The 27,398-nt window shown below is 44.0% G+C and overlaps 1 protein-coding gene across 1 annotated transcript; it reads right to left on the reverse strand.

Moving 5' to 3' along the window:
• Positions 1–174: 174 nt before the first annotated feature.
• myh11b (myosin, heavy chain 11b, smooth muscle) lies at positions 175–26,379 on the reverse strand (the record flags this gene model as incomplete). The annotated part of the gene is made up of 42 exons (XM_080855966.1): positions 175–397; positions 1,402–1,574; positions 2,114–2,222; positions 4,121–4,329; positions 4,717–4,840; positions 5,244–5,329; positions 6,052–6,180; positions 6,565–6,726; positions 6,964–7,176; positions 8,003–8,215; positions 9,189–9,437; positions 9,847–9,999; positions 10,353–10,457; positions 10,689–10,895; positions 11,425–11,569; positions 11,888–12,100; positions 13,510–13,681; positions 13,784–13,907; positions 13,990–14,127; positions 14,435–14,641; positions 15,236–15,367; positions 15,778–15,886; positions 16,191–16,351; positions 16,767–16,836; positions 17,272–17,393; positions 17,741–17,922; positions 18,191–18,305; positions 18,627–18,800; positions 19,521–19,694; positions 20,001–20,153; positions 20,444–20,562; positions 21,035–21,130; positions 21,292–21,435; positions 22,149–22,247; positions 22,508–22,571; positions 22,687–22,779; positions 23,656–23,676; positions 24,091–24,114; positions 24,492–24,585; positions 24,949–24,976; positions 25,589–25,745; positions 26,047–26,379. 42 exons carry the CDS (start codon positions 26,377–26,379, stop codon positions 175–177), a joined length of 6,018 nt encoding a protein of 2,005 aa, XP_080712092.1.
• Between the last annotated feature and the right edge of the window lie 1,019 nt (positions 26,380–27,398).

A 27,398-nucleotide genomic window follows, 5' to 3' on the forward strand; every position in this document is an offset into this window, starting at 1 on the left:
CGTCAATTTCATATTCAATGAAAAGGTACGATTTTTGTGAATATTTTGAGTGAAAGACCAAGAGGATAAACAGCAAAGACATATTTTTTTCATAGCCTGTTTGCTCATATTCACTAGGGGTGCCAATAATTGTGGGCGGGACTGTAGCTAGGTGTGAAGGCAGGGTAAAGGGTTCTAATCGTAGTCTTCGGTTCCGTTCATCTCTCCCCGCAGTTCGTCCTCCTCCAGGGGATCCTCCATGGGAATGGGTGAAGGGGAACGGGAACGGGGCGGCCCGTCCTCCCCAGCGACCTCGGAATTCTCAGCAACCCCCCTCCGATTCCCCAGAAAACTGCCCCCACCACCACTGATGCGCCGCGGGGAGCTGCTGAAGGAGGCCGCGGGGTCGTTGCCACGCCTACGAAACCCATGGAAGACAGAGGTGAGAGGTTATGTTAGGGTCGGGGCTCGGGGGGAAGGGCGAGGTTGAATGGATGAGGGTCTATAGTCTCACAACATGCAAAGAAACAAATCAATCCAGCCTGCATTCCTGAAGGGGCTAAGCAAGAGGATTAGTAGAAAACATCTCATGCATGCTTTACTGGGTTTAGAAAAGATGTGTTCAAGTTCTCATCCGGTTCAGCTGTTCCTCTACCATGTCATTCATTATATTTAATTAGGACTTGGAAATCAGAGAAAGGTTGTTGCAGACTTTAGGCTCCGCAGGTACATACTAGACACTAGAAACTGAACATTGTCTTTAGGAACAGTTGATAGGGGAACAGGCAAAGCTGGAAGAGAAAAACACCTTCGGCTGTGCAGTTATTCTCATTTAGGTTAGTCATTGGGGACAGTGAAGGAGTTGTGAGGAGTGATCAAGAGACGTCGCTAAATGAATTGATTGATCTGTTTGCACGAAGCAAACAGTCGGCTCCCTGTCACTGACCTTTACCAAGACAGGTAATTGGTTTCTGTGAGAGCCTATGGAGAACTATTGGGACTTTGAGAAGAGCACTGACTATACTCGGCTGAGTGCCATCTTACAAAAGCTTTTGTCAAGGTCACCTATGCATTAAAACACAGATCATTAGTTAGTATGGAGACATGCACTACATACACCTTAAGAAAAGTTACTATCAAATCAAATGGTCTTAACTGGAACTAAACAGGGGAGTTGAACTCAACTGGTGTAAAGATCAGCTAAGATAACAGTGAGATAATGAAGAACTAGTGTACTATACAGTGAAAACCAGTAAAGCAGAATAGTTCCATTACAGTAAGAATGTGTTTTGGAATGGATGGAAGTTCCACAAACGTCAGAAAGAGGTCATAGTCAGACAATGCAGTTGGGTAAGTTGTGAGTGTGTGGTGGTGGAAGCATGCACTACATACATTCAGAGACAGATGTCACTGTCGCACCACCTGAGTTTGCTCTTGAGTGAGGACACCTCTCGAGTGAGCATATCGTTGGCCTCTGTGGCCTCGTCGAGCTCGCGCTGCAGCTTGCGGCGGGCGGCAGTGGCGCGCTGGGACTCTTCCTCCGTCTCCTCCACCTGCCGCTTCAGCTGCTTCACGCGAACGTTGGCCTTCTCCGCCTGAAAAGGGGGTACAGTGAGTGATGGGGCGCAGAGAAAAGAAGGGGACTGGGCTTTGACTGTTTCTGCTCAGTCATTCGGTTTTATGGAATGGAAGAAGTTTAATTTATTGATCAGAAAAGAAATTTCAATATATTTTGTCTACAAAGCCTAATGTGATGAATGTATGTGACTGTACACTGGGATCAACATAAAAAAAAAATGCTTGGGCTGAAATCTGGGGCTGAGTCAAATCCCAGGTGATTATTTATAAAAACCTACGAAACTCTGATTACTGTAATGTAGTAAAAGTTCATGAGAACTATGTCTCACTACTGCAGGGTTCTCAAATTCAGGCCCACGGGCCAATTCCGGCCCCCCAAGCCAATATATCCGGCCCGCAAAGTTCCATTGATTAAAAAAAAACAAAAAAAAGTTCCATTGATTTAAATGGGCCACCCCAACGTTTACCGTAAAAATCTGGCCCCCCTAATAACCAGACTGGACGTTCATCGGCCCTCGGGTAATTTGAGTTTGAGACCCCTGCACTACTGCATTACCTGGTCCTTATACTGCTCTGCTTGCTTGTGATCGTCCTCCATCTGCATTGTCAAGTCCTTCATCTTCTTGTCCTTTTGACGCACAGCTTTGGAAAGGGCTTGTTTCTCCCTAACAGAAACATACAACATAAAAATATGTGGTTACCAGAGATGGCAAAAGACACAGCATAGTTAGATGATCGTGTAGGATCTTGGGAAGGAGAGGGGCGGTATGTTGTCCAGCCACAATCGTGACAGTCACATGAACTAAAGGTGAAACTTCATTAAGGTTTTGTCATTTGTCGTTCATTATTTTCTAATAAAGCATTTCAATGCCGGTTCTTCTAGACCTAAGTGCTGCTTTCAACACTATAGATCACCATATTTTACTACAGAGACTTGAACAACACGTTGTTATCAAAGGCTGTGTCCTGTCCTGCATTAGGTCTTACCCTTCTGACCGTCTCCAGTTTGGGCAATGAGTCATCCAGTCATACAAAAGTAAGTTATGGAGTTCCCCTGGGTGCTTTGGACCTCCTGCTCAATTCTTTGTACACGCTAACCTTAGGTGCTGTAGTTAGTAGAGCATGGCATTAACCTCCATTGCTATACTGATGACACCCAACTATACCTATCAATGAAACCTGAAGAAGATTATACAACTTCCTCTGATTGAAGCTTGCTGGAAAGATGTTAAAGCAAAGATGATTAACAATGTCTTGCTCCTAAACACAGAGGACCGCACCCGTGCTTACCTCTCTACACTGGTTCCCTGGCAAAAGTAGAATAGATTTCAAAGTACACCTTCTAACATAAATAACTCAAAATGGCCTTACTCGAAATGACCTCAAGGAGTGAATTGCAGCCCACTGCCCACTAAGACCCCTTTATTTCCAGGGTGCAGGTCTTCTTGTTATTCCATAGGTATCAAAAGGCACAATAGGAGGCAGAGCTATCAAGGCCCCCCCTCCTGTGGAATAATCTTCCTATCTCCATCGGAGAAGCAGACACCCATCTTTATGTCTAGACTAAAAGCCCCCATATTTAGTGCATCCTATAGTTAAAGAAGTATGCATCAGGATCAGGCACCTGTCTCAATATACTCCCCATACGCCGTGCCAGGCAACCCCTCCTTCTACCTCCTCTTCTCTCTCTGGACAGTATCATGTTGTGCTACGCTGATGATACTGATATAGTGGCCATGTTACTTGTCATTCTCTTTGTGTGCCTAAGGTGACCAGGGTTCGTATCCCGGGTTACTCCCTTCCCTTAATCCGGGTTCATAATCCCACCCTCAAAATCCTACCCTTGCCCTAACCTGGGATTGAACTCAGAAGGGGGTCACCCCTCACCCCTTATGTTGGGTAGCCTGTGGCAGGCCGTAGAATAATGAAATGGTCGTTTAGATATTTAGGCAGTGTATCATTCAGACACTGAGATATGGCTGTGAAGTCTTTTCTGTTTACTAACCAGTCTCTGTTCTCTCCCATATAGTAGGACCTAGCTGCAACTGCTGATGGCTGTGATACCATTGTTCCTCATCGCCATAACTTTTAATTACATGTACGCATAGAAGGAAATCTAGCTCTGTCCAGTCACTTTGTCTCTTTTATATACTTCTACCCACTAGGCCCCAAGCAGATGGGTCTGCCCCTATGAGCTGGGCTCTGCCCCTATGAGCTGGGCTCTGCCCCTATGAGCTGGGCTCTGCCCCTATGAGCTGGTCTCTGCCCCTATGAGCTGGGCTCTGCCCCTATGAGCTGGTCTCTGCCCCTATGAGCTGGTCTCTGCCCCTATGAGCTGGGCTCTGCCCCTATGAGGCTGTGTGCTCTGAAAAGCGCCTTGAGACGATTTAAATTGTGATTGGCGCTTTATAAATAAAATCAAATTGGATTGGATTCTTTTCTTATGGAGAGACCTGTCCCTTTAAGGAGGCAATCACCTAACCTCTCTGCATTCCCCCCACCTGGCCTCTCCATTCCTGTTCACGCTCCTCTGCACGCTGAGAGCACCTGTGTGCTGGCTCACCTGCTCTCCAGGTCCAGCGACTCCTCCAGCTGCTGAAGCTTGCCCTCCATGGCAGAGATGGAGCCCTTGAACTTTGACCTGACCTGCGCCTCCATCTCCTGCAGCTTGGCCTTCAGGTCCTTGTTCTGCCTCTCCATCTGCAGGCGTGCGTTCTCGTTGCGCTGAGAGCCGGAGCGCTCTGATTGGAGCTCGTTGGTCAGCTGATCCACCTGCAGGACCACAGAGGAGAGACACGGACACCGGCGAGATTAATGACTCATCTTCCCTGTCTACTGATCACAGTCACAGTGTTGACACAAGGCAAGGCAAGGCAAACACAATCTGTTACTGATTTGAGTCGATCTGTATGCTCTAGTCTCAATCACACACATTTTTAATACTTTTCATTTCCCACACCACCGAAAAGACCTTAAGTGGCTGGGGGTGGAATGTTTTAACTCATGCCTGATGGTCTGTCAAAAAAAGTTACAAAGCTACACCAAATTAAGTTTTTTTGTATGATGTTGTGTGTAGATATGGTTTGTATATCTATGGATTGTATATCTTAATCAATATAGATAATGTGTATCACCTCACAGCTGTGCAGTTCCCCCCACCTGTTGCATGCTCCTCCTGAGCTTGTCGTTCAGGGTCTCCAGGTTACCCTGCTCCTCCTCCAGCTCCTCCTCCAGCTGGGCGATCTTCGCATCCAGGCGACGCTTATCCTCACTGTTTATGGACCTACAGACACAGGCTGGCATCGCTCAGACACAGGCTGGCATCGCTCAGACAACACAGGCTGGCATCGCTCAGACAACACAGGCTGGCATCTCTCAGACACAGGCTGGCATCGCTCAGACAACACAGGCTGGCATCGCTCAGACAACACAGGCTGGCATCGCTCAGACACAGGCTGGCATCGCTCAGACACAGGCTGGCATCGCTCAGATACAGGCTGGCATCGCTCAGACACCGGCTGGCATCGCTCAAAAGCAGGCTGGCATCGCTCAGACAACACATAGGAGCACTTATTCCACACTAACTAGTGACATCACCACAGCCCTCTCTTAATTTAAGTTTATAACCCTCTGTTGCCCGTGTCAGAGAATTATAGTTGTGATATCAATATCATCCTTGTACTCACTTTCCAGAGTTGCTGGTCAGCTCGTCGCCAATCTCATCTCTCTCGGTCTCAGCCTGTTTGCGTGCCCGCTCTGCCGCGGCCAGTTCCTACGGGCACAGAGAGACCGCACGCAGGTCAGCTCACCACACATGTTCCACGCCAACTCAGTAGTGGTCAGTGCTTCTTGCTGCTCATTCAAAAATCTAATTCTAATAGAAGAGCCTCATGGCTTCATTCTCCTAGCAAAACAAAGGAGAGGTCACCCTTCTTATTTTTTCCTTTTTTTTTTTGTATTCCTGCAATCTATGATCTCCTCAACGAAATAGGGTGGGGCAGTGGGGTGAAAAGTTTACAACTGTGTATTTTCATTTGCGTTATCTTTACTTCCTGTATGTTGTAAACCAAAAGTCAATAAATACATTTAGTCATTTAGTGGAACAGTCAAGCTACGAGCAATAGAAACCTGGTGTAACATAAGGTTCGTTATCAGGAGGTTTCCAACTTACTCCTTCTTAATTAAGCCAGTTTAGTCACTAAACTGCATTCTTGGAATACCCCCCCAGGTGGCAGTGTGGCTGAACATTTCCTAAATATTTGGATCATTATTGAGAAGCTTTTGGGAACATTTCCATTGATTTGGACTGGCCATGACTTTGGTTTAAGGTCTGCTGTAGGTCATCTTACATTCATTGCCTTATACACAAGGAAACACAATGAAAATATGTTTGTCAATTTCATTGCGCCCCTCTTTTGCACGACTTCGTCTGTGTGAACTAAATAGAAACCTGGGAAAAACCTACACCCTAAGGCATAGGCAGTGCATCAGTACCTCCTGCAATTGCATGAAATCCGTTTCTATGGCTTTGGCTCTCCTCTCAGTCTCCCTGGCGATGCTGAGGGTCTCCTTCTGGGCTGTGCGGGCGTCCTCCAGCTCCCTCTGGACGTCCTTGATCTGACCCTGTGAAAGGCAGTCATGCAGTGTCACAGCTGGGTACATCGCAATTACAGTCAGCAGTTTTGTCTGCCGTGACACAACTCTACACGTCACGTTTTTTAACATCACTAGTGCATGGAACTAACTCAATCCCTCTTCCTTGTCTAGGAAGTACAGAAGTTTTACTTTTTTTGTTTTTGTGTGTGGCTTTTTGCCTTTAATCGATAGGACAGTGAAGGTTTTGGACAGGAAATGAGATAGAGAGAAGAGGTGGGGAGTGGGACCGGGAAATTCGAACCCGTGTCCCTGTGGGCATTCAAGCCCGTATATGGTCAGGGCTACTGCAGAAGATTTACTTTTTAAACATAAGATTTCCACCCCCTGCCATGGTTGACCTTAGATGCTCACCTGAACCTTGCGGAGCTGTTTGAGAGCCTCTTCTCGTCCCTTGCAAGATGTGTCAAACTGATCCTCCATGTCCTTGATGTCTCCCTCCAACTTCTTCTTGGCGGCGGCCATTGAGGTTCTCTGCTTACGCTCATCCTCCAGCTCCGCCTCAAGCTCGCGAACCTTAAAGGGCGCAGATATACCAGAACATTCCATCAGATGAGTAACACTTCAGACATCAGTATATACATTTAAAATAATATGTATCAATTATCTCGAAGTATTTATGCCCTTATTGAATGTGTCTGGCATGCAGGAGGAATGTCAAAGATCATGGAACTATTGTTGATTGCAAGTTAGAAAAAAAGATTATTTATGTAATCTCATCATGGCGGATATAAAACCAGGCCCCTGGGACACCTGTTTGATCAGTTGCCTCTTCTTCTCCTCTCCTTGCTCGTCTCTCCCCTGCAGGTCTCTCTCAAACTGGCTCTTCAGGGCCTGCATGTTGACCTCCAGGCGGAGTTTGCCGTCCTCTGCCGCCTGCAGCTCGTCCTCCATCTCATCCATGTGGGTCTTCATCTCCTCCACGTGGGCCTCCAGCATCCTCTTAGCCTTCTCCAGGTCATGCACCTGACACGAGGACAAAGGGTGTGAGAGACATGGTGTAATATTCACATATGCTCCTGTTGGCCAATCAGTGTGCTTCACCATTTGTATGTTGCATTCTTACGGTGCAAATCCATACAAGCGATCTGAGCGACGCGATCAAATTCCATTGCTTTGAGTGGGCGTGTTCTTTCTCTGAAATGTTGGCCGCTGCCGGTGAAATATCGCTCCTCATTTGCATAAGTTTGAGCATGTTCGAATTTTCATCAGGCGCGTCGCTCAGATCGCTGGTTTACGTCACAATGGAGCTGGCTCCCGTTGAAATGCATGGGGTCGCCCAGATCGCGTCGCCCAGATCGCTTGTATGGATCTGCACCGTTACTGCGCATCCTCAGTGTGCGTGTTCGGAGCGAGACGTGACAGCTAGGTCACACTTGAAGTTACTCCCGCATCAATATTAATAAATACAGTTTATAGCACGCCGGTGTGCTCCTGATTATTGTGCATACAATACGAAACAAGACACATGGCTATCAACAGGCAGTGTGATTTCTCACAAAGGGTTGTGTGGAAGATCTGTGGTCTATTGTCTTTTGTCTATTGTCTTGCCTCAAAAGAGTGAGTTATGAAGACAGGCTTTCTTCACCTTCTATGAATGACAATGCTTTTATTGTGTCTAATAGTATCACTCTCAATCATTTCCATATAAACAGTAAACATCAGTTTTATGTGACTGAAAAGCCACAGTTACACAATCAATGAGCTATTGAAATATTGAATCTACCCGACTATTAAGGTGTCCACATTAATCAATGTTCATCTGTAGTCCAACAGCACATCATTGACTCACATATTTCCCAACGTCATCCTTAGAGCTGACCAGGTCCTCCATCTCCACTTTCAGGCCCTTGTTGACTCTCTCCATCTCGTCCAGAAAGACCCGGGCCTCCTCCAGGTTGCGGGCCAGCGCCAGGGCCTTGGTCTCCTTCTCCCGGGCCTCAGCCTCGGCGCGGTCCCGCTCCTCAGCATTCTTGCAGGAGATGCTTTTCTCCTCGGCCAGCATCTGGATTGGGAGGGAGGGAGATGGGAATGACCAATGGGAATTACCTCAGTCAATGGGCTCTCTTACCATTTGATATTTATCTCTTGCACTCTCCACTGTTTGCACTACTTGTTGTGTTTACAGTTCACAGCTCCTGTATATTGCCATTCCTCCCTGTATATATTTGTTATATTTCTTAGACCGTTGTGCTGTTGTATTGCTTTGTGTTGTGTTGTATGTTTTGTGTACAACAGGTCCCACTTAACTTAAAAGTAAAATTCCTTGTTTGTGTAAACTTACTTGACCAATAAATATGATTCGGACTCTGAGCTAGCCTTTATCTCTATAAACTGGGCTGTTTGTGGGGTTTGCAAGGTTTTTGAAGTTAGCTCATTAGTTTTAGACCAAATGTCCTTTCTGCAGCTTTAACACAATGGGTTTACTGCTACATTTTGGATGGGAGAAATGGCTTGAACTGAGAACTGACTCTCAATTGGTCTTCTGTTGGGAATGTTAAGGAGTGCAGGTCAACTGTTTGAGTAAGTCACTACTCTGGCAATACCAATGAATAGGTCATAGAGTTCAAGTTCAAGTGTTTTTATTTGTCACATACAATAAATTGAAGTGAAATGTTAAAGGGTCAATTCTCCACACTGCAAAAATAAATAAAAATATAAAAAATAAAAATATAGTTCACGGACTGACAAAAAAAACACACGACTGCACAAAATGAATTAGTCACCTATTGAAATGAGATCATATATAATGGAATGGCCTGATCGGGGAAGAGGTGTATTAAACCACTCTGAGGCACTCTGAGATTCTTTTGAATGAAAAGTGCGTTAAAAATAGAATGAATTATTATTATTATTATTATTATTATTAATATTATTAATATTATTAATATTAATATTAATATTATTATTATTATTATTATTATTATTATTATTATTATTATTATTATTATTATTATTATTATTATTATTAAACCCACCTGGTCAAACTTCCTCTGCTTCTTCTCCATGTTTGAGACCAGCTGCCTCTGGTTGTCCAGGTCCATCAGGAGGTCCTCCAGCTCCTGCTGCAGGCGGTTCTTGCTCTTGTCCAGCTTGTCGTACGCGGCTGCCTTCTCCTCGTACTCGTTGTTGGCCGCCTCCAGGTCTCTCTGAAGGCGCTTCTTGCTCTCCTCCATGAGCTCCAGGTTACTGCTCACCTCGTCCAGCTTCTTCTTGGTATCTGACAACTAACAACCAGTGCCACATTGAGGTTAGAGGACGGGAGAGTCATTTTTTAATCAGTTACAATTAAGAATCGTGTGTATGGCTTTGGATTGGCAATAAAATAGTGTTTATGTTGTATTAACAATAAACAAAAACAGTTTCATAGATGCTTTAATGGCAAAGAAAGGGTGAAACCACTTTCTAGCTTCTCATCCTTACAGGCTCTACAAAAGCATAGGAGACTTCAAGATTTAGTGTTGATGTTGGTGCAGAAGTGCATAAGGCACCTTTTCTCACTAGATAATCATGACTTTAGCAGATTGCATGGATGTAAACTAGTGAAGATAAAGCAGCGTGCACACATAATGATGCTCCTCCACATCCTCTAGTTTTGATCACTAGTGAGCTCCTCCTGTCTCACAGCACACTGACCTGCATGTTGAGGCTGGAGACCTGCTTCTCCACGTTCCTTTTGGCCTCTGTCTCCTCCTCCAGCTGCTCCAGGAGGCTGTTGCGATCGTCTTCTGTCTGCCTCAGACGGGTGGCCACGTTCAGCTTCTGTCGTGTCTCCTCAGCCTGAAGCTCCTACGGTCCCCAAAAGATGACATCAATATACACTGAGTGTGATGACCACAACATTGGCAAGGACCCCAATACATTACAGATACATTTATTGAATTTGAATGAAACAACATAAAATGTGATCTACAATATTAAATTACATAGTGCACACGGAACTATACTTTGTGTACATGTCATCTAATGGGATCTTCTCAAAGCACGCCTGACTGTCATTGTAAACTCTATACACAACTTATAACTTTGAATAAAACACTACATACATTAGTGAGTGTCATTCAGTGTGAGTGGGGTGGCTGTGTGAGGCGCACCTGTGCGTCCTGTAGCTGGGAGCTGAGGCTGGACACGTCTTTACTCACCTGTGCGTCCTGTAGCTGGGAGCTGAGGCTGGACACGTCTTTACTCAGCTTGATGTTCTTTCCTTCTGCCTCGTTCAAGAAACCAGTGGTGCTGTCCAGCTCCGACTGTGGGGAGCAGAGTAAAGAGATGATGCACAGTTTTACACGTGTTCATGAAATTAGTGTTTAACAAACATAATAGTGTATATGGAGTAGTAAGTATATTTATATATGGAGTAGTAAGGTGTGGTATTATGTGTGTCCGAGCATGACTGCATTTTAAGTCCTGCCATTATGAGCCTTCAGTCACGCCATTATGAACCCTCAGTCCTGCCATTATGAACCTAAGTCACTCACAGTTAGTTTGGACACCCGGTCCCCAAGCTCAGCTTTCTGTCTCTCGCTGTCGTTGAAGCGGGCCTGCAGATCAGACAGCGCACTCTCCACCTTCTTCTTCTTGTGCTCCACGTCCTGCTTGGAGTTGGCCAGGGAGTGAAGCTCCGCACTCAGGTCAGCTGACTCCTTCTCCAGGACCTGCTTAGCCTTCTCCAGGTTAGCCTTTACCTGTAGACGGATAAAGAGAGTGTGAAACTGCCTCTGACTCCTTTTTCCAGGTTAGCCTTTACCTATAGAGAGATACAGAGTGTGAAACTGCCACATTTAAAATGTTATATCAATGAAATCAATGTAAATTATTACATCTCTGCAGTTTGTCATTGTACACAAAACATAATGTCTCATTGATCTCAACATATGATATATGTTACTTTTACTAATGATCGCTACTAATTTGGCCATGATATGTTCCACCTTTCAATTCACAAAAGCACATAAGTCTGCATGGATGTGAAGGGGAACATATGGGTTGCTGCAATAAATGGTAAGAACTGTCAAGTATTTGTATTTTACCTGTGCCATGTTACCACATAATGCAAAATTACCACCTGTATTCTAGCCAGACACATTATATTCTAGGCGTCCATTACATATTTGGCTCTTGATTGTTCTTCAGCTGTAGGACCAGGCCATTGCAAGACGAGGGGTCACTCTATGATGTGTGCGTGTGTGTGTGTGTGTGTGTGTGTCTCCTCACCTTTTTGGTCTGCTCCAGCTGCTCGCTGAGCTCCTCCACGGCCTGGGTGTGCTTCTGCCTCATGTCCTGCACCTGGGCCTCATGGTGGCGCCCCTCATCCTCCATCGCCTTCTTCAGTGCGGCCACCTCCTGCTCCCGCTTCGCTCTGCACAAGGATTTATACTCTCCCACTCACTGCCATGTTTGTACCAAATATACAGCATATTCATACATAAACAGAGAAGGTTTGGAAAACCCTGGTCCCTGGGTGATAAGACGATGAGGATGTTTTAACTGAGCTAATCGTTTCGAATCGTCGCAGATACCGTGTGCGGATAGAGTGTGTTCGTACTTACGATAGGGCTATCTGAATACGTTTAATTTCAGACGCAGACAAACTAGACTTCATGTAAACGGGGCCTTAGGCTATCCCCAGGCTTGCCACCCTGTGTGTGGCGGTCCTGAAACAACCCCTGCTGCTGACCTGAGCTCCTGCTGGGCAGCGGTGGTGTCCAGGCTGTCCTCCAGCTCCGTCCTGAGAGCCTCCAGCTCCTCCCCCAGGTCCCTCTTGGCCTTCTCCACCTTGGCCCGGGCGCTGCGCTCGGCGTCCAGGTCGTCCTGCAGCTCAGAGATCAGGCCCTCCATCTCACGGATCTTCTTCAGGGCGTTGTTCTTCTGGTTGGACTCCTCATCCAGCCTGATGGAGAGCACAGGGGAGCAACTGGATTTAGAGTCTGAGAGACTGAGAGACTTAGAGACTGTGAGTCTGAGAGACTGTGAGTATGTGAGACTGTGAGACTGTGAGTCTGAGTGTCTGAGAGACTGAGTGTCTGTGAGTATGTGAGACTGTGAGTCTGAGAGACTGAGAGACTGAGAGACTGAGAGTCTGAGTGTCTGAGAGACTGAGTGTCTGTGAGTCTGTGAGTCTGTGAGTCTGTGAGTCTGTGAGACTGAGTCTGTGAGTCTGTGAGACTGTGAGTCTGAGAGTCTGTGAGTCTGTGAGTCTGTGAATCTGAGTGTCTGTGAGTGTCTGAGTGTCTGTGAGTGTCTGAGTGTCTGTGAGTCTGTGAGACTGCTGGGTCTCTGGTGTTTTGTGAGGTCTCCTGTGACATGATCTTACCTCAGACGTCATTCCTCGTCTCTAACTGGGTGCTTTCTCCATCGTAGTTGTGTTGTGTATTTACTATTATGGGCCACTCTAAACGTACACATAGGCCATGTTTAGAATGGGTGGTCACAAAAGGTTCGATGGGGTCATGTGTAGGGTCAGTTGACCCTTGCACTGAATTGCCCACACATCATATATGAGCCATCTGTGCTGAATACCAACTGTTTTAAAGTTGTGGGCATGTTCATTATACTCATTGCTTCAGTATTAATGTGCCATTCAGGTTCAAGTTCAAGTGCTTTATTTGTCATAAACACCAACATGTAGTGAAATGTAAAAGGAGTCTACGCTCCACACAGTGCAAAAAAACGAATAAAATAAGGAAAGAGCGCTGAATTAAAAACGAAGTGAGTAACTAACATTTTGGTGCTGACTGATTTAAGTGTTGGTGCTGACTGATTTAAACGCAGGTGCTGACTGATTTAAGTGTTTGTGCTGACTGATTTAAGTGTTGGTGCTGACTGATTTAAATGTTGGTGCTGACTGATTTAAGTGTTGGTGCTGACTGATTTAAACGTAGGTGCTGAGACTGCTGACTGATTTAAGTGTTGGTGCTGACTGATTTAAATGTTGGTGCTGACTGATTTAAATGTTGGTGCTGACTGAATTAAACGTAGGTGCTGAGACTGCTGACTGATTTAAGTGTTGGTGCTGACTGATTTAAATGTTGGTGCTGACTGATTTAAGTGTTGGTGCTGACTGATTTAAACGTAGGTGCTGAGACTGCTGACTGATTGAAGTGTTGGTGCTGACTGATTTAAACGTAGGTGCTGACTGATTTAAACGTAGGTGCTGAGACTGCTGACTGATTGAAGTGTTGGTGCTGACTGATTTAAATGTTGGTACTGACTGATTTAAACGTAGGTGCTGAGACTGCTGACTGATTGAAGTGTTGGTGCTGACTGATTTAAATGTTGGTGCTGACTGATTGAATTTACCGTGCACACACTCCCTGCAGGTCCTCCTCCTTTGCAGCCATCTGGGCCTTCAGATCAGCGATCTGGGCCTGCAGGTCGGCTAGCTGATCCTGAAGGTCATTATACTCTCCCTCCAGTTTGCGTTTAGCCTTCTCCAAATCCTGCCGGGCTTTCTCTTCTTTATGGAATTTTACTGAAACGAGGAAATGTATAGCCATTCAATCTGAACGTCTTTTCAAGGACTGAAAATATCAAGGAGTCACTTTGTTAAGCAATAAATGTATGGCAAGCAAACCTTCGAGTTCAGTTATCATAGACTCATGTTTAGTTTTCAGTTTAGTCAAGTTCTTGGATTTTTCTTCTTCTTCAGTCAAATTGGAGCTAATATCAGCCAACCTTTCTTCCATTATTAGTTTTTCCTGTGAATAGTAGGGCACAGTAATATAAATAATAGTAATTGGTGTTAAGATCTATTTTGTGTTTTGTAACAAGAACACCGACCTTCAGTAACTTGTTGTTTTGGTCTTCCATGACCAGGATGTCTTCCTCCAGCTTCTTGATCCTTCCGTCTGCGGACACCTTTTCCAGCTGCAGCTTCTGTTTGGCGTCTTCCTCCTCAGCCAAGTGTTTCTCCATATCCTATAGGCAACAGAAGATCATATCCTATAGGTTACAGAAGACCATATCCTATAGGTTACAGTAGACCATATCCTATAGGTTACAGTAGACCATATCCTATAGGTTACAGAAGACCATATCCTATAGGTTACAGTAGACCATATCCTATAGGTTACAGTAGACCATGATCAATGCCAACAATGGATAACAGTAGACTAGCCTCCATGTAAACAACATAGAAAAGCACAACAGAGCATTTTAATTCAAATTGAAAACGAACATATTTCCCCCCGTTTGTTTGTTTGTTTGTTTGTTTGTTTTAGAGAACCTGAATCTGCTGCTCCATGTTCTTCCTCTCCTGCTGCAGGCTGAGGCCCCGCTCCTCCTCTTCCTCCAGTCGCGCCTCCATCTCATGCAGCACCTCCTCCAGCTCCTGCTTCTTGGCCTCCAGACGCACCCTCATCTCCTCTGCCTCGGCGTACAGCTCCGTCTCCAGCGTCAGCTTCTCCTGCAGCTGGTTCCTCTCCTCCACCACCTGAGATGCAACAGGCAAACAGGCAAGTAGTTACATCTATGTGTGTGTGTTTGTGTGTGTGTTTGTTGGACTGTGCTTGATTGAATACGTATGAGGATCTGTTTCTTTGTGTTAATGGATGTGGTAAGTAGATATTTGTAGGTGTATGTTTGTATCTGTATGTTTGTGGGCCTCTGGTGTCTACAGAGACAACAACGTGTCTGTTTATGCACAAGCAATCCTGTCACTAGATATCTCCTGTAAGTGTCACAGCAGAAGTGCATGTCTAAGGAGCAGAATCACATGTCTAAGATGCGCATGTTCTCCTGTATGTGTCACAGCAGAAGTGCATGTCTAAGGAGCAGAAGTGCATGTCTAAGATGCGCATGTTCTCCTGTATGTGTCACAGCAGAAGTGCATGTCTAAGGAGCAGAAGTGCATGTCTAAGATGCGCATGTTCTCCTGTATGTGTCACAGCAGAAGTGCATGTCTAAGGAGCAGAATCGCATGTCTAAGATGCGCATGTTCTCCTGTATGTGTCACAGCAGAAGTGCATGTCTAAGGAGCAGAAGCGCATGTCTAAGGAGCACATGTCTGTTCTCCCTCTTCCTCCACCTTTGTGTATTTTTGGTTAATTTCTTTCAGCTGGGTCTCAGATTTCTGTGCCGTTTCCTTTGCGCTCTTCAGCTCCTCGTCCTTCTGACCCATCTCCTCATCCTGTCGGGTCACCTGGAGCAGAGGTTTGACCTGCGGAAAGAATGACTCGCAGGTTGATGATCATTCATTTCAATTGTCGAAGATCAACTCAACTCAACTCAACTTAACTTAACTTAACTCAACTCAACTCAACTCAACTCAACTCAACTCAACTCAACTCAACTCAACTCAACTCAACTCAACTCAACTCAACTCAACTCAACTCAACTCAACTCAACTCAACTCAACTCAACTCAACTCAACTCAAATTCAACGTAGTAAATAGCGCCAAAACAATAACATTGTCTCCAGGTGTTTCAGTCCCACTCTGGTATGCAATGATGGAAAAGAGACACAAATGAATTAAAATGAAGTGTAATGCCATATGGAGCCACATAGATGCCAATGCCAATGTTATCCAAATTGCATGGATAAAGAAACTAAAGACTAAAGACACTAGCCTTAGTGAAGAGCCTCCACCACTGCCAGTTTCGGAGTTTGAGATACACAGAAACGTTCCTCTGGATCACTTTCATGGCTGTGAGCTGCTGCTGTCTCTTAGCGTAGGCCCTGGGTGGGAGACACAGAGAAACCTACAGTGTTTGTACAACTATTTTGGAATAAAGTACTGTCACAGGAATGTCTTTTATCAGAATCAACACTAGACTGATGCTTTGAACTTTGAACTTTGACTAAGTGGAACAGAAAATTGGAGACTTTTTTTTATGCCACTTCAATTTGCAATCGGTTTTTAACACCATGATTTCTATTTTACCTGCGATAAGACTCAGTCAGACTCTCTCTCTCTCTCTCTCTCTCTCTCTCTCTCTCTCTCTCTCTCTCTCTCTCTCTCTCTCTCCCTAATCAGACTCACTTTCTGGCCAGAAACGCGCGGCAGTGCGCCTGATAGGCAATGATGATCACGGTGAGCTTGAGGTCCCTCTCCTCCTCCAGCTGAGCCAGGACTCCGGTGCGGAAGAACATCTTGCTCTGGCCGATGCGGTACAGGTTGGGGTCCAGATCAAGATGATTAATCTGTTTGAGGGAAAGAGAAACGTTAGCGCCCAAAAGCCTGAATAGGGGGGACGGCAGGGACTAGCATCAGTAAACAAAAGCAGCATGTCTTTAAAGGTACATGTAGAGTCAAACATATACAAAGTCATAAAAAAAAACCACATGTCAATGCTAGCATCGGTATGATCGCGTACATACATAGATACATATAAAAGTAATAATTATGACTCAATATGATGTTCTGTTCTGTATGATTTAAATGAGCAATTACACCATAAAGCTAAGGATGCCACACATTGATACAATAAAAAGTTATAATTTTGACTCAATATGATGTTCCGTTCTGTATGATTTAAGTGAGTAATTGTACCATAAAGCTAAGGATGCCACACACACTGAAACAGAGAGGGGTGTTTTGTTGTCAGAGGAAACTCACCATTTGTGTGCAGGCCTGTTTCCCATCCATGAACCCCTTGGGGATGGCACCCGCGGCCAGGATCTCATAGCTGCAGTATGGACACAGTTAAACAGAACTAATGTTTAGTTTAGTTTATTAAGTTTATTAAAGATCCCCATTAGTCTACCCTAGTGGAGACTATTCTTCCTGGGGTCCAGGCAAAAAAACATTACAATACAAATTATAAGATGCAGTACAGCATGATCAATGTTAGTGACCAAAACACTGACTTAGGAAACAACATTTACATTAAATGTAAATAATGCAAAAACCAACTTGGAGAACAAGACTTAATTAAAAACTTGTAAAAGGAAACCATTTGCTGTCTGACTGTGCTTGGGAGAGAGTCACAGTGACGCAGTTAAACAGAGCTAATGTGAGTCATGATACCTGTCGAAATACCGTCGAACCAGATAGCCACATCTGGAGCCTCAAAGCAGAGGTTTTCACAATGGATTATGGGTAATATGGCGGCGAAGCTCACCGCTGACGGAATTCATGGAAGATGACACGGTTGGGAAACCCTTGGCGACAGATCCTGATGCCCTCGAGTACACCGTTGCAGCGCAGCTGTTCCAAGACCAGATTGGCATCCATCTTTCCTGGCTGCAAAAGTGTACCAAAGGTGATAGTCTATATAACACCCACTTTATTGGTCTTTAATTTAATTGGAACATGTTTGGCTTTTTCCATACATGATAAACTACCATATCATCAGAGTCATGAGTGAGTGTCAAACCCAAGGCACCCATCAACATCAAACATTTATATTCTTTCAATCTCCTTAATGTAGCAAAGACCAGTGCATTGCTGTGATTATGACCATTGGCCAAAGCAGTTGAATATAGACTTCCTGTCTTCATGCATTTATCAAATGCCCTATGCACTTGTAGGTGTGTCTGTCAAACAGTACAGCCCTGGCCAAGATCTCAACTTCCAGATCAGACGCCCACCTTCTTCTCGTGGTTGGGGATTATGCACCGTACGAAGTTGGGCGTGGTGTTGTGGAGCGTGGTCATCAGCTTGCCCAGGGACTCCTTGTACAGCTGCCCGACGGTGCGGAACATGCCTTTCTTGGACTTGCCCGAGCTCTCCGCAATCTTGGCGATCTGCTCCATCCCCACCACCCGGTCCACTGCAGAAATAGGGGGGTGAGGGGGGTGAGGGGGGTGAGGGGGGTGGGGGGGGTGCATGGGGTCAAGTGCTTCATGAGGAGACTCAGCATGACCATAATAAGGCTGTCAATTAAAAACGCTTCATTGTAAAATCACACAGCCAGCTGACTCACTGTGTCACTCACACACAGAGATGTGCCTGCACTCACTCTTTATTTGAACATTTTGATTAAAAGGGAATTTGTTATTTAATTCCTGTAATTAGATTGTAATAAAAGTATATCTCACTTTCTTTCCATAGGGTCTGGATAAAATTGATTGAGGAGTTGCAGAGCAGTGCAGTCACGTTGTCATTGAGAGGGTCCATGTTCTTGGTGAGCCAGGCTGTGGCATTATAATCCACCTACGCAAGAAACAACATTGCAACACATTTAAACAGATACGAACCGCGACTCTGTCTACATGTGAGACCCGTCCAGACGTGTGGGCCTAGAGACAGGGTACAGGAGGTAGAGAAGCCGTTTAGTTATCAGACAGTTGCTTGTTCGATTCCCTGTGAAAGTGTCCTTGAGCAAGACACTGAACTCCCTAATTGCTCCTGATGTGCAGTGTGCCATCAGTGAAATAGTGTATAGTTGTATAGTTGTTAGTCGCTTTGGATAAAAGCGTCTGCTTAATGAATAAATGTAAATGTAAAAATTAAATGTATAGAGATGTCTGGTACCTTGCCAGCGTAGTGAAGGACGGAGAACACAGTTTTTTCTTTGTGCTGCTTCGGCTTGGAGAACTTGCAGTGGCTGGCGTGTGTGTTCAGGACTTTCTCCACGAAAGAGGTGTCAGAGGCTTTGGGGAACAAGCACTCCTCATCTAGCAGAGCAAGGATGCCTGGAGGATTATTCTGGAGAAGGAGGGATGAGCACAGAGGGATTAATGGCACGAAAACATAAAATCAGCACAAGATGAGTTTTTTTTTTTTTTACTTATTTCCTTTTATCAAATGCAGTAATACAGTACATCACATCATTACATGAAATTAAATGCTACGGGTACAAGTCTTAGGCTAGTGGGGTTAACAGTCCATGGATGTCTTGGGCCCAAACCATCAGGATCCAGGCATATCAGAATTGAGTTACTCATTAACATTGTCCACAAACACATCCCACATGACATTTCAAGATGAGTTTTAAAACCGACTTTTTACATACACTGCGTACATTGCCTGCAATACATACAGTTCTATAGATCATTAATAGATTCTTTATTTTTGATTAAAAAATTAAGTTATTAATTGATCATTTTGCTTTATATTGGTATATTATTTGTTATTTCTAATTGGTGTGTGTATCAATTTTAGGACCAGATCATGGGAATTGTCAACCCATCCTCTCACTTTTTTCACAAGACCTCCAAAACCAACAGTTCTGGAACTTACCGGCCTCTCAATAAGTTCACACACACACACACAAACACACACACACAAACACACACACACACACACACACACACACACACACACACACACACACTCACAAACTTACCGGCATCTCGATAAGTTCACACACACACACACACACACACACACACACACACACACACACACACACACACTCACACTTACCGGCCTATCGATAAGTTCAATGCAGGGTTGTAGGTCCAGGCCGAAGTCGATGAAGCTCCACTCAATGCACTCGCGCTTGTACTCTTCCTGCTCCAGGGTGAACATAGTGTGGTTGAAGAGCTGCTGCAGCTTCTCGTTGGTGTAGTTGATGCACAGCTGCTCAAAGGAGTTATCCTGTGGATGGACACAAGCCCACCTTCAGAACACAGGGTCTCACACAACCAATCAGCTGCTTACAGGAATGCTCTCTCTCAGTAGCCTACAGGTGATCTCTCAGGAAAAAGAACCTTTCTCTCTCTCTCTCTCTCTCTCGCTCTCTCTCAAACACACACTCACACACACACACACACACACACACACACACACACTGAAAGACAGGGGCACGTACACATACACACCAACACACACACTCATACAAATACTCATACATTTCATTATGGGGGACTAGATTTGTATGGGTGCATGGATCGATAACTTAACCTCAAAGATCTCGAAGCCTGCGATGTCCAAGATGCCGATGAACGAGGACCCGGGGCGTTTGGTCTTGTCTAGAACCTTGTTCACACGTAGCAAGATCCATTTGAACAGGCGGTCATACATAGCCTTGGCCAGAGCCTCTATCGCAAAGTCAGCCTATCAAAACAAAACATATTAGTCAGTACTACAGCTCTTGGAGTGCTTACAGGCTTAGATTGCTTGTCACCGCATTTGTCCTTGTTACTTGTCACTCAGTATAACAACACTGTCATTTCATGGTCACCACTTGATGAAATAACCAAAATGACACTGATAAATCGTCAAATACTGAATCTGAACATCAGGTTGATAGAATAACTGAAAATGCTCAGCTAATTCAGTGTAAAAAAACGACATACTTCATCCTATACTTGATTATATTATGGATCATACTCCTTGGGACCTACCTGTTCTTTGGTCTGCGCCTTCTGAACAACCTCTCTACCCACTTTGATTTTGGGGGTGAGCATGGCTCGGAGAAAGTCTGTTAAGTTGATGCCTTGCAGGTGACAGACCTTCTGGGCAGCTGTGGGATTTTTGGGAGAGGATGAACTAAATTCAACATGGGGTTCTTGGACTTCAACCATCAGGTCATGAAAAGTGTATTTACACAGGGATAGCTCATCACTTTGTGTCTATCTAAGATGCAGCGGTTTAAGGAAATCAACAGAAAGACCCTTCAGGTTTTACTGTTATCACATATCAGGCCCTCCTCTCAGGCAAAGCTATTTTCCGATATAGAACACTCTTTCTATGTAGAACTCTTTAATTGCAAACGTTTGAAATCAGCAGATTGTATAAATTTGGTTGTATAAGTCTGGTCTAAGGACATTTCCAAAGCTTCTATAATATCTGCAAGACTGCATCACACATTGCACTGCAAGCATCAGCCCCGGTGATATCTGGGTCAAGTCTACTCTTCTTTACATCTGCATGACTCTATTCTGCACTAAAACACATACGGCACTTGGTGTGCACACAGCCATGTCCTCCTGTACCTGTGGTATCAGGCATGCTGGCCTGATCCTGGTTCTTCTCCTTCTTGAACTCAACGTTACCCAAGTGCAGCACAGTGGACACCACCTTCAGCATGCCTAAGGTGACACAAACGACAAATTGAGAAAGAATGAGAATAGAAAAAAATGTTAGGCTACACGGTTACGTTTTTTTGGGTGAGGACTTAAAGTATCCTTGTTGCCATAGGTCCAGGTAAGCTGCTCTCTGCTAGTGCTGGTTCATAAGAGGAGCTTCTCACCAATTCTCTCGTCCTCATTGAAGCCCAGGACGGCCATGGCCTCTAGCGTCTCCTCGAATACCTCGTCGTCCTCGATGCCTGTGACGTGCACGTGCCCAGCGTTCAGGAAACGGTAGCTGCTGAAGCTCTCCACCAGAAGCTCCTCTGTGGAGACATCAGCCCGCTGTGTGTTTAGAATGTATATCTGCATATCCACCACTCATATTCTTACCTGACATAGTAGTCATTGAAATATATGACAATAATGTTTAAATCTGTATTCCAGCTCAGTTATTTGTGGAAACTGACAATTGTACATTGGAACTTAACTCCATTGTTCTACACCCGTCCAATAGTTATAATCTATCCAATATGGTCATTCCAAAGACTTTCAGGGTTGATATTTATTTAATTTTTATGGGGGCTTTTTGCCTTTAATCAGATAGGATAGTGAAGGTTTTGACAGGAAATGAGTTGCAGAAGAGGTGGGGAGTGGGATTGGGAAATGACAGCCGGTCGGATTTGAACCTGTGTCCCCGTGGGCGTTCATGCCCGTACATGGTGTGGGCTGCTGCTTGCGCCACAGTGCCACCCACAGAGTTGATATTTAACATTTACTTTTTCTCATTCAGCTATACCTTTTATTATTGTAAAAGTAATTAGTTTATTGCTAAATCAGGAAATGATCTCACATATTTTCAATCATTCTGTTATCTTTAATCTCTGTTACTGCCTAATTGTCTATAAAATGTAATAATTTCATCTTTAAATCATAAAAACAAAACTACATGAGAAGGAATAAGCATAACGATATTTACTTCTTTAAACATTTAAGTGTCTCAGTGTGTTTTAAAAAGAAGAGAGAATGAAAAGATGACCTTTGATCTTGTCCTTGACCCCTGCGACCATGAAGTAGAATATGTGGAAAGCCCTCTCATTCTTGGCCTGCCGTACACAGCGGGACTTCTCCAGCAGATCTATGGGCGTTCAGAAGCTAAGGGCAGAACTGGTTATATAACGGCATATTCATTCTAGAGATGTCACTGGCAGGCCAGATAGAAGATGACGAATGGACTACTTATAGGCATAAAAAAGGGCCAAATCCATTAGCCACCCGCTATTTAAGAATCCTTCATCCACTCCTTTATGAACGTATACATTCGTTTTCTTGTGAAAACAATTTCATAAAGCAAATTGGAAAAGAAGGACAGGGTTTATTATTAATTATTCAGGATACATGTGTCAATTGTGGCTCCAACAATGGTGCCAGTCAGGTCAAAGTTTAGTCGGATGAATTTCCCCTGAAAAAGAAAACAGGATCAAAACACACAAAGAAATGTTAACATGTATTGTTTATGCATACATTTTGGAACAATTCTGTTTTTATTTATTTTTTATTTATATCTGCCGACTTACAAATCTGGAGGAGTTGTCATTTTTAGTGGTCTTGGCATTTCCGAAAGCTTCCAGAATAGGGTTTGCCTGTAAAAGCTGTTTCTCCAACTCTCCCTAATAGGACAGGTACTCACAGTGTTAACACAGACATTAAGCAAGAGGCATCAACAGGCACTCTCATCTCCAATCCAACACTTATTTAACGCCTGATAGAGAAACTGGCCCTGGACACTGTACAAAGTAAGGTATGTCACATAAAACAAATGTATTCTCATTGTTACTTAATGAAGAAAATATAAATGTATGTTGTTTTAACTTTGTACAGTGCAAATACCAGTGATCAAAATCTTGAAAGTTAAACATCAGTCCTGGATCTTTAAACAAAAACCATGTACACAATCCCATACAAAAACAAATACATACGTACATATCTTTGTATAGAAAGAAAGCAGTGCAGTGACAAAACGCAAACATGCGACGACACAACTCAGCAGAACAGTAAGGTAGACAACACAATGTTGTTTACCTTAATTTCCCTCGGGATCAATAAAGTATCCATCTATCTATCTCATCTATCTATCTATCAATAAAGTGGATGAGCAGAAGACAGATCAGATCAGATCAGCAGACGATCATGTCGCAGGCTCTCTAGCCCATGGGTATAATCAATACATGACCTCAAAATGGGAACTGCTACAGAAGACTAGCAGAGAGTCATGCCATCATTGTTTTTTTTTCTTTTTCTGTTGGTCACATTGGTGAGATCATCTAGTGTCTTCAGTCTTCGATTTTGTAGATTTGGACGTTCAATTTGCTATGGTTTGCAAATCCCATGTGGAAGACATGTTACAACAAAGCTAAACACGATTCATATGGGACAGTATTCACTATACCAACGCTAAACTACAGTGCAAACTATGGACACACAAGAACTACCACTCTGTCACTCTACCAAAACTCTACCATTTCCTTTTAGTATTTTTTACTTACATATGCCAGCTGGGTTCCTGCCTATTTTGTGAAGAAGAATTTTGTACTGTTAATTCTATAATGAAACTGTTTTTGAGACTTTTTGTGGAAGATGTCCTCCATAATTCAGACTGTCAAGGCAGAAAGCACCACCACCATACAGACATGAGAGCATACTTTAAAGCACCACCACCAGACAGACATGAGAGCATACTTTAAAGCACCACCACCATACAGACATGAGAGCATACTTTAAAGCACCACTACCAGACAGACATGAGAGCATACTTTAAAGCACCACCACCAGACAGACATGAGAGCATACTTTAAAGCACCACCACCAGACAGACATGAGAGCATACTTTAAAGCACCACCACCATACAGACATGAGAGCATACTTTAAAGCACCACCACCAGACAGACATGAGAGCATACTTTAAGGCCTTTCTCCATACCTTTTTCCAACCATAAGATGTGTCCTGTCACACAAAAATAACTATCAACATCCATCCATCCATCCATCCTTCCATTTGCATATGTGTGTGTGTGTGTGGGTGTGGGTGGGTGTCTGTGTGTGTGTGTGTGTGTGTTTGCGACATATTCGTGAGTATGTGTGTGCGTGTGTGTGCATGTGAGTGTGTGTGTGTGTGTGTGTGTGTGTGTGTGTCTGTGTGTGTGTGTGTGTGTGTGTGTGTTTTTGTTTGAGTTAATCACGTTAGTTTGTGTGTATGTGTGTGTGTGTGTGTGTGTGTGTGTGTGCGTGAGTAAGAGAGAGTCTATCTATCGGTCTTTCATTTCCACTTCAACAGTGACTCTTGGTGAATATGTTAGGAATAGGAGTGATGCTGCCACTTACAGAGTCTTTCTTGGCTTTGTGAGAGGACGCCACCACTGCCAGATACTGGATGACCTTCTTGGTGTTCTCAGTTTTCCCAGCTCCGGACTCTCCTCTGTGACACACGTGGCCAACATTTTAAAATGGAAATGGACAGACTGTTTAAATTCAAAACAGTTTTGCCACTCATCAAGATAAGTGACCCCTGTATTTACTTCAGTTATATTACCTGGCTCTCTCTTAACATTTCTTTAAACCCCCTAATCTATTTAAATGTGCCCAGTTAACGTTTATGTCATGTGGCAAGTCAGACAAACTATGTAGTATAGGGGATTGCACTGTACTGTAATGTTTGTGCATTCAAATGACCAAATTCAAATGAGGTAATGAACATGAGCTTGGAGTCTGTGCCTGTGCGCTGATGGTATCATTAGTGATGTGTGTGTCGATCAGACACATGTGTAATGCCCTCACTCACGTGCACAGAATGGACTGGTCATCACGCTCTGGAAAAAAGAAGAAAAAAAGAAAGACAAGCTGAAGCTCTGCCTGAAGGGCCACAAGGACAGGCCTGCTCATGCGTAGCTCCTCAAAGCACAGAGGGCGAAACAGATTAGCAGCCGTCCTGGGAGCCTAAACATGGACTTCACAGAGCAATTGTTACCCAAAGGAAGGCCAAGCGTTGGAAATTTAAAGGGTTCTAAAATGACCACAGGACGAGATTAACTTTCTTTCCAAAAATAGCAGATTTAAAGTTGCCGTGGGGCCATGTATGGCTATTTTGAAGATGTGCTGTGTCCCTACTGCCTGTGACAGGGATTTGTGAAGCGGAGCTTGGATGACTATCACAGACTGGGAAAGTGAGGCCTGTATTTCCCAAATGTCACGGGGTTGAGGGCTGCACTCGACTGGACAAGACATGTCATTTTTGCCTTTGGTCTGTAGTAAATATAGCCACTGTGCAAACTAGGGAAGACCAATATTTTCCACTTTGAGATTTTCTAAAGGAATTACAGGACCTCATCACGTCATGTAGATTATATTTGTTATTAATATTAACACTGACATGACCACTGGGATATCCAGAATGCTGCTTTCTCTCTCTACGATCGTCGTACCTTGCATCATGTTCCTGTAAGCATTGTCTGTGATAGAGTAGATGTGAGGGGGAACTTCGTGACGCTTCTTGCCCTTGTACAGCTCAATGATCTTCTCCGAGTAAATGGGCAACATTTTGTAGGGGTTCACCACCACACAGAATAGGCCTGAGTATGTCTGCAAGAAGAGTGGGTGAGTGCCTGCTCAGCAAAACACAGTATGCACACTATGTTCACACAAGATGAAAAGAGTATGGTAGGTGTGCAATGCCTTGTATTACTAAAGGGGATTATGACATTGTGAAAGATGACATTTCATAATTAATACCAGGACACTGTCAAGACGTCGATTAGTTTCATTCCACTTAAATTGCTCTAATAAAAAACTATTCACTGTTCACAGCAGGAAGTGTTTTGAAGAGGGGCTGAGAGGTCCCATGGGTAAGAGAGAGTGTCTGGGGAGCCGGTGTTTTACTCACATAAATTAGACATGAGAAGTACCTCTCCTTCAGGTTCTGCAGTACCGAGGCTTCGTTCAGGTAGGTCAGTGCCGCCATGTCCTCGGCCTTGCTGAACTTTGGCGGGTTCATCTTCTGTATGCTGTCTTTATGGACGGTCAGCTTCTGCCCGTTATCCAGCTCCACCACGACCTCATCGCCCTTTTCCTCCTTGATGCTGGCCGAGTCGAAGCCATCTTTCTCGGACGGGATCCACACCAGCTTCTTAGCGGACCAGTCCGCTTGGCCCAGCCCACTTTTGAAGTCTTTCTCCCCGAAGAGGAATTTGCCGCTCTCGTCCTCGTTCTTGGACATTTTGACCTCTTGACCTGCCTCAGTAACTGTAACAAAAATATTAGGAGAATATCATATGTGCTAAGGCTGGACAAAGTATAGGTTATGCTTTAACTGACCAGGTTTTCATCTGGCGTCTATCAACAAGGCTTCACTTCAAATGCCTCGGAGATAGGTTGCAACTCCGTCTAAATCCAATTTAACATTCAAATTAGCGGAACCACAATAAGAAAGTCATGACTATATGACGCCCAAATATGGATAGGTTCTTCACTGATACTCCTCTACCTCTATTCTATTGAGTGATGCTGTGCAAACAGCCAAGGAATTCCATATAAGGCATAAGCCATGTGTCCAAGTCAAGTCTACGTCTCTAAATAATAAATTAAAGACAAATATTATTATGATGAAAAATGTTAACTCTCACACACTATTTAAATGAGGACGCTTTGATAAACTAATCTTTACATTCATTTCCAATAATATTTGGATGTATCGATAAGCAAACATAATTACATCATGTTTTCATTGTAAAGAGCTTAATGTGATATTTTAGTGTTTGCAGTGCTATTGTACTCTTTAATATGGAGTGCCACTGAAAGGCATGGACATAATATGTTTAATATGTTACTTGAGCTAATTATCTTTCTGTTCAGCTAAAAACAACTCATAATATTTTTTTTAAAGACAAGCTATTCTTCGCTTACTGTCCTGCCTTCTTGAAGCCATTTTATACAATTAAGATGAATAGCATCACCATAACATGCAATTTCACGTAATTTTATCAGACAGAGAGAGAGAAAGAGAGAGAAAGAGAGAGAGAGAGAGAGAGAGAGAGAGAGAGAGAGAGAGAGAGAGAGAGAGAGAGAGAGAGAGAGAGATACACTTACCTGTGTATGTTCTCTTTGAAAGCTGGTGCTTAAGAGCCTGGACCTCAGCTTTGACTCATCCACCGCTGTGGTCCTCTGGTACTCCAGGACCATTTGCATGGCATATTAACCAAATATACATATATGTCTTTTTCTGGTGGGCGGGACTTG

This window comes from Sprattus sprattus (assembly GCF_963457725.1).
Source record: "Sprattus sprattus genome assembly, chromosome: 18".
Lineage (NCBI taxonomy): Eukaryota > Metazoa > Chordata > Actinopteri > Clupeiformes > Clupeidae > Sprattus > Sprattus sprattus.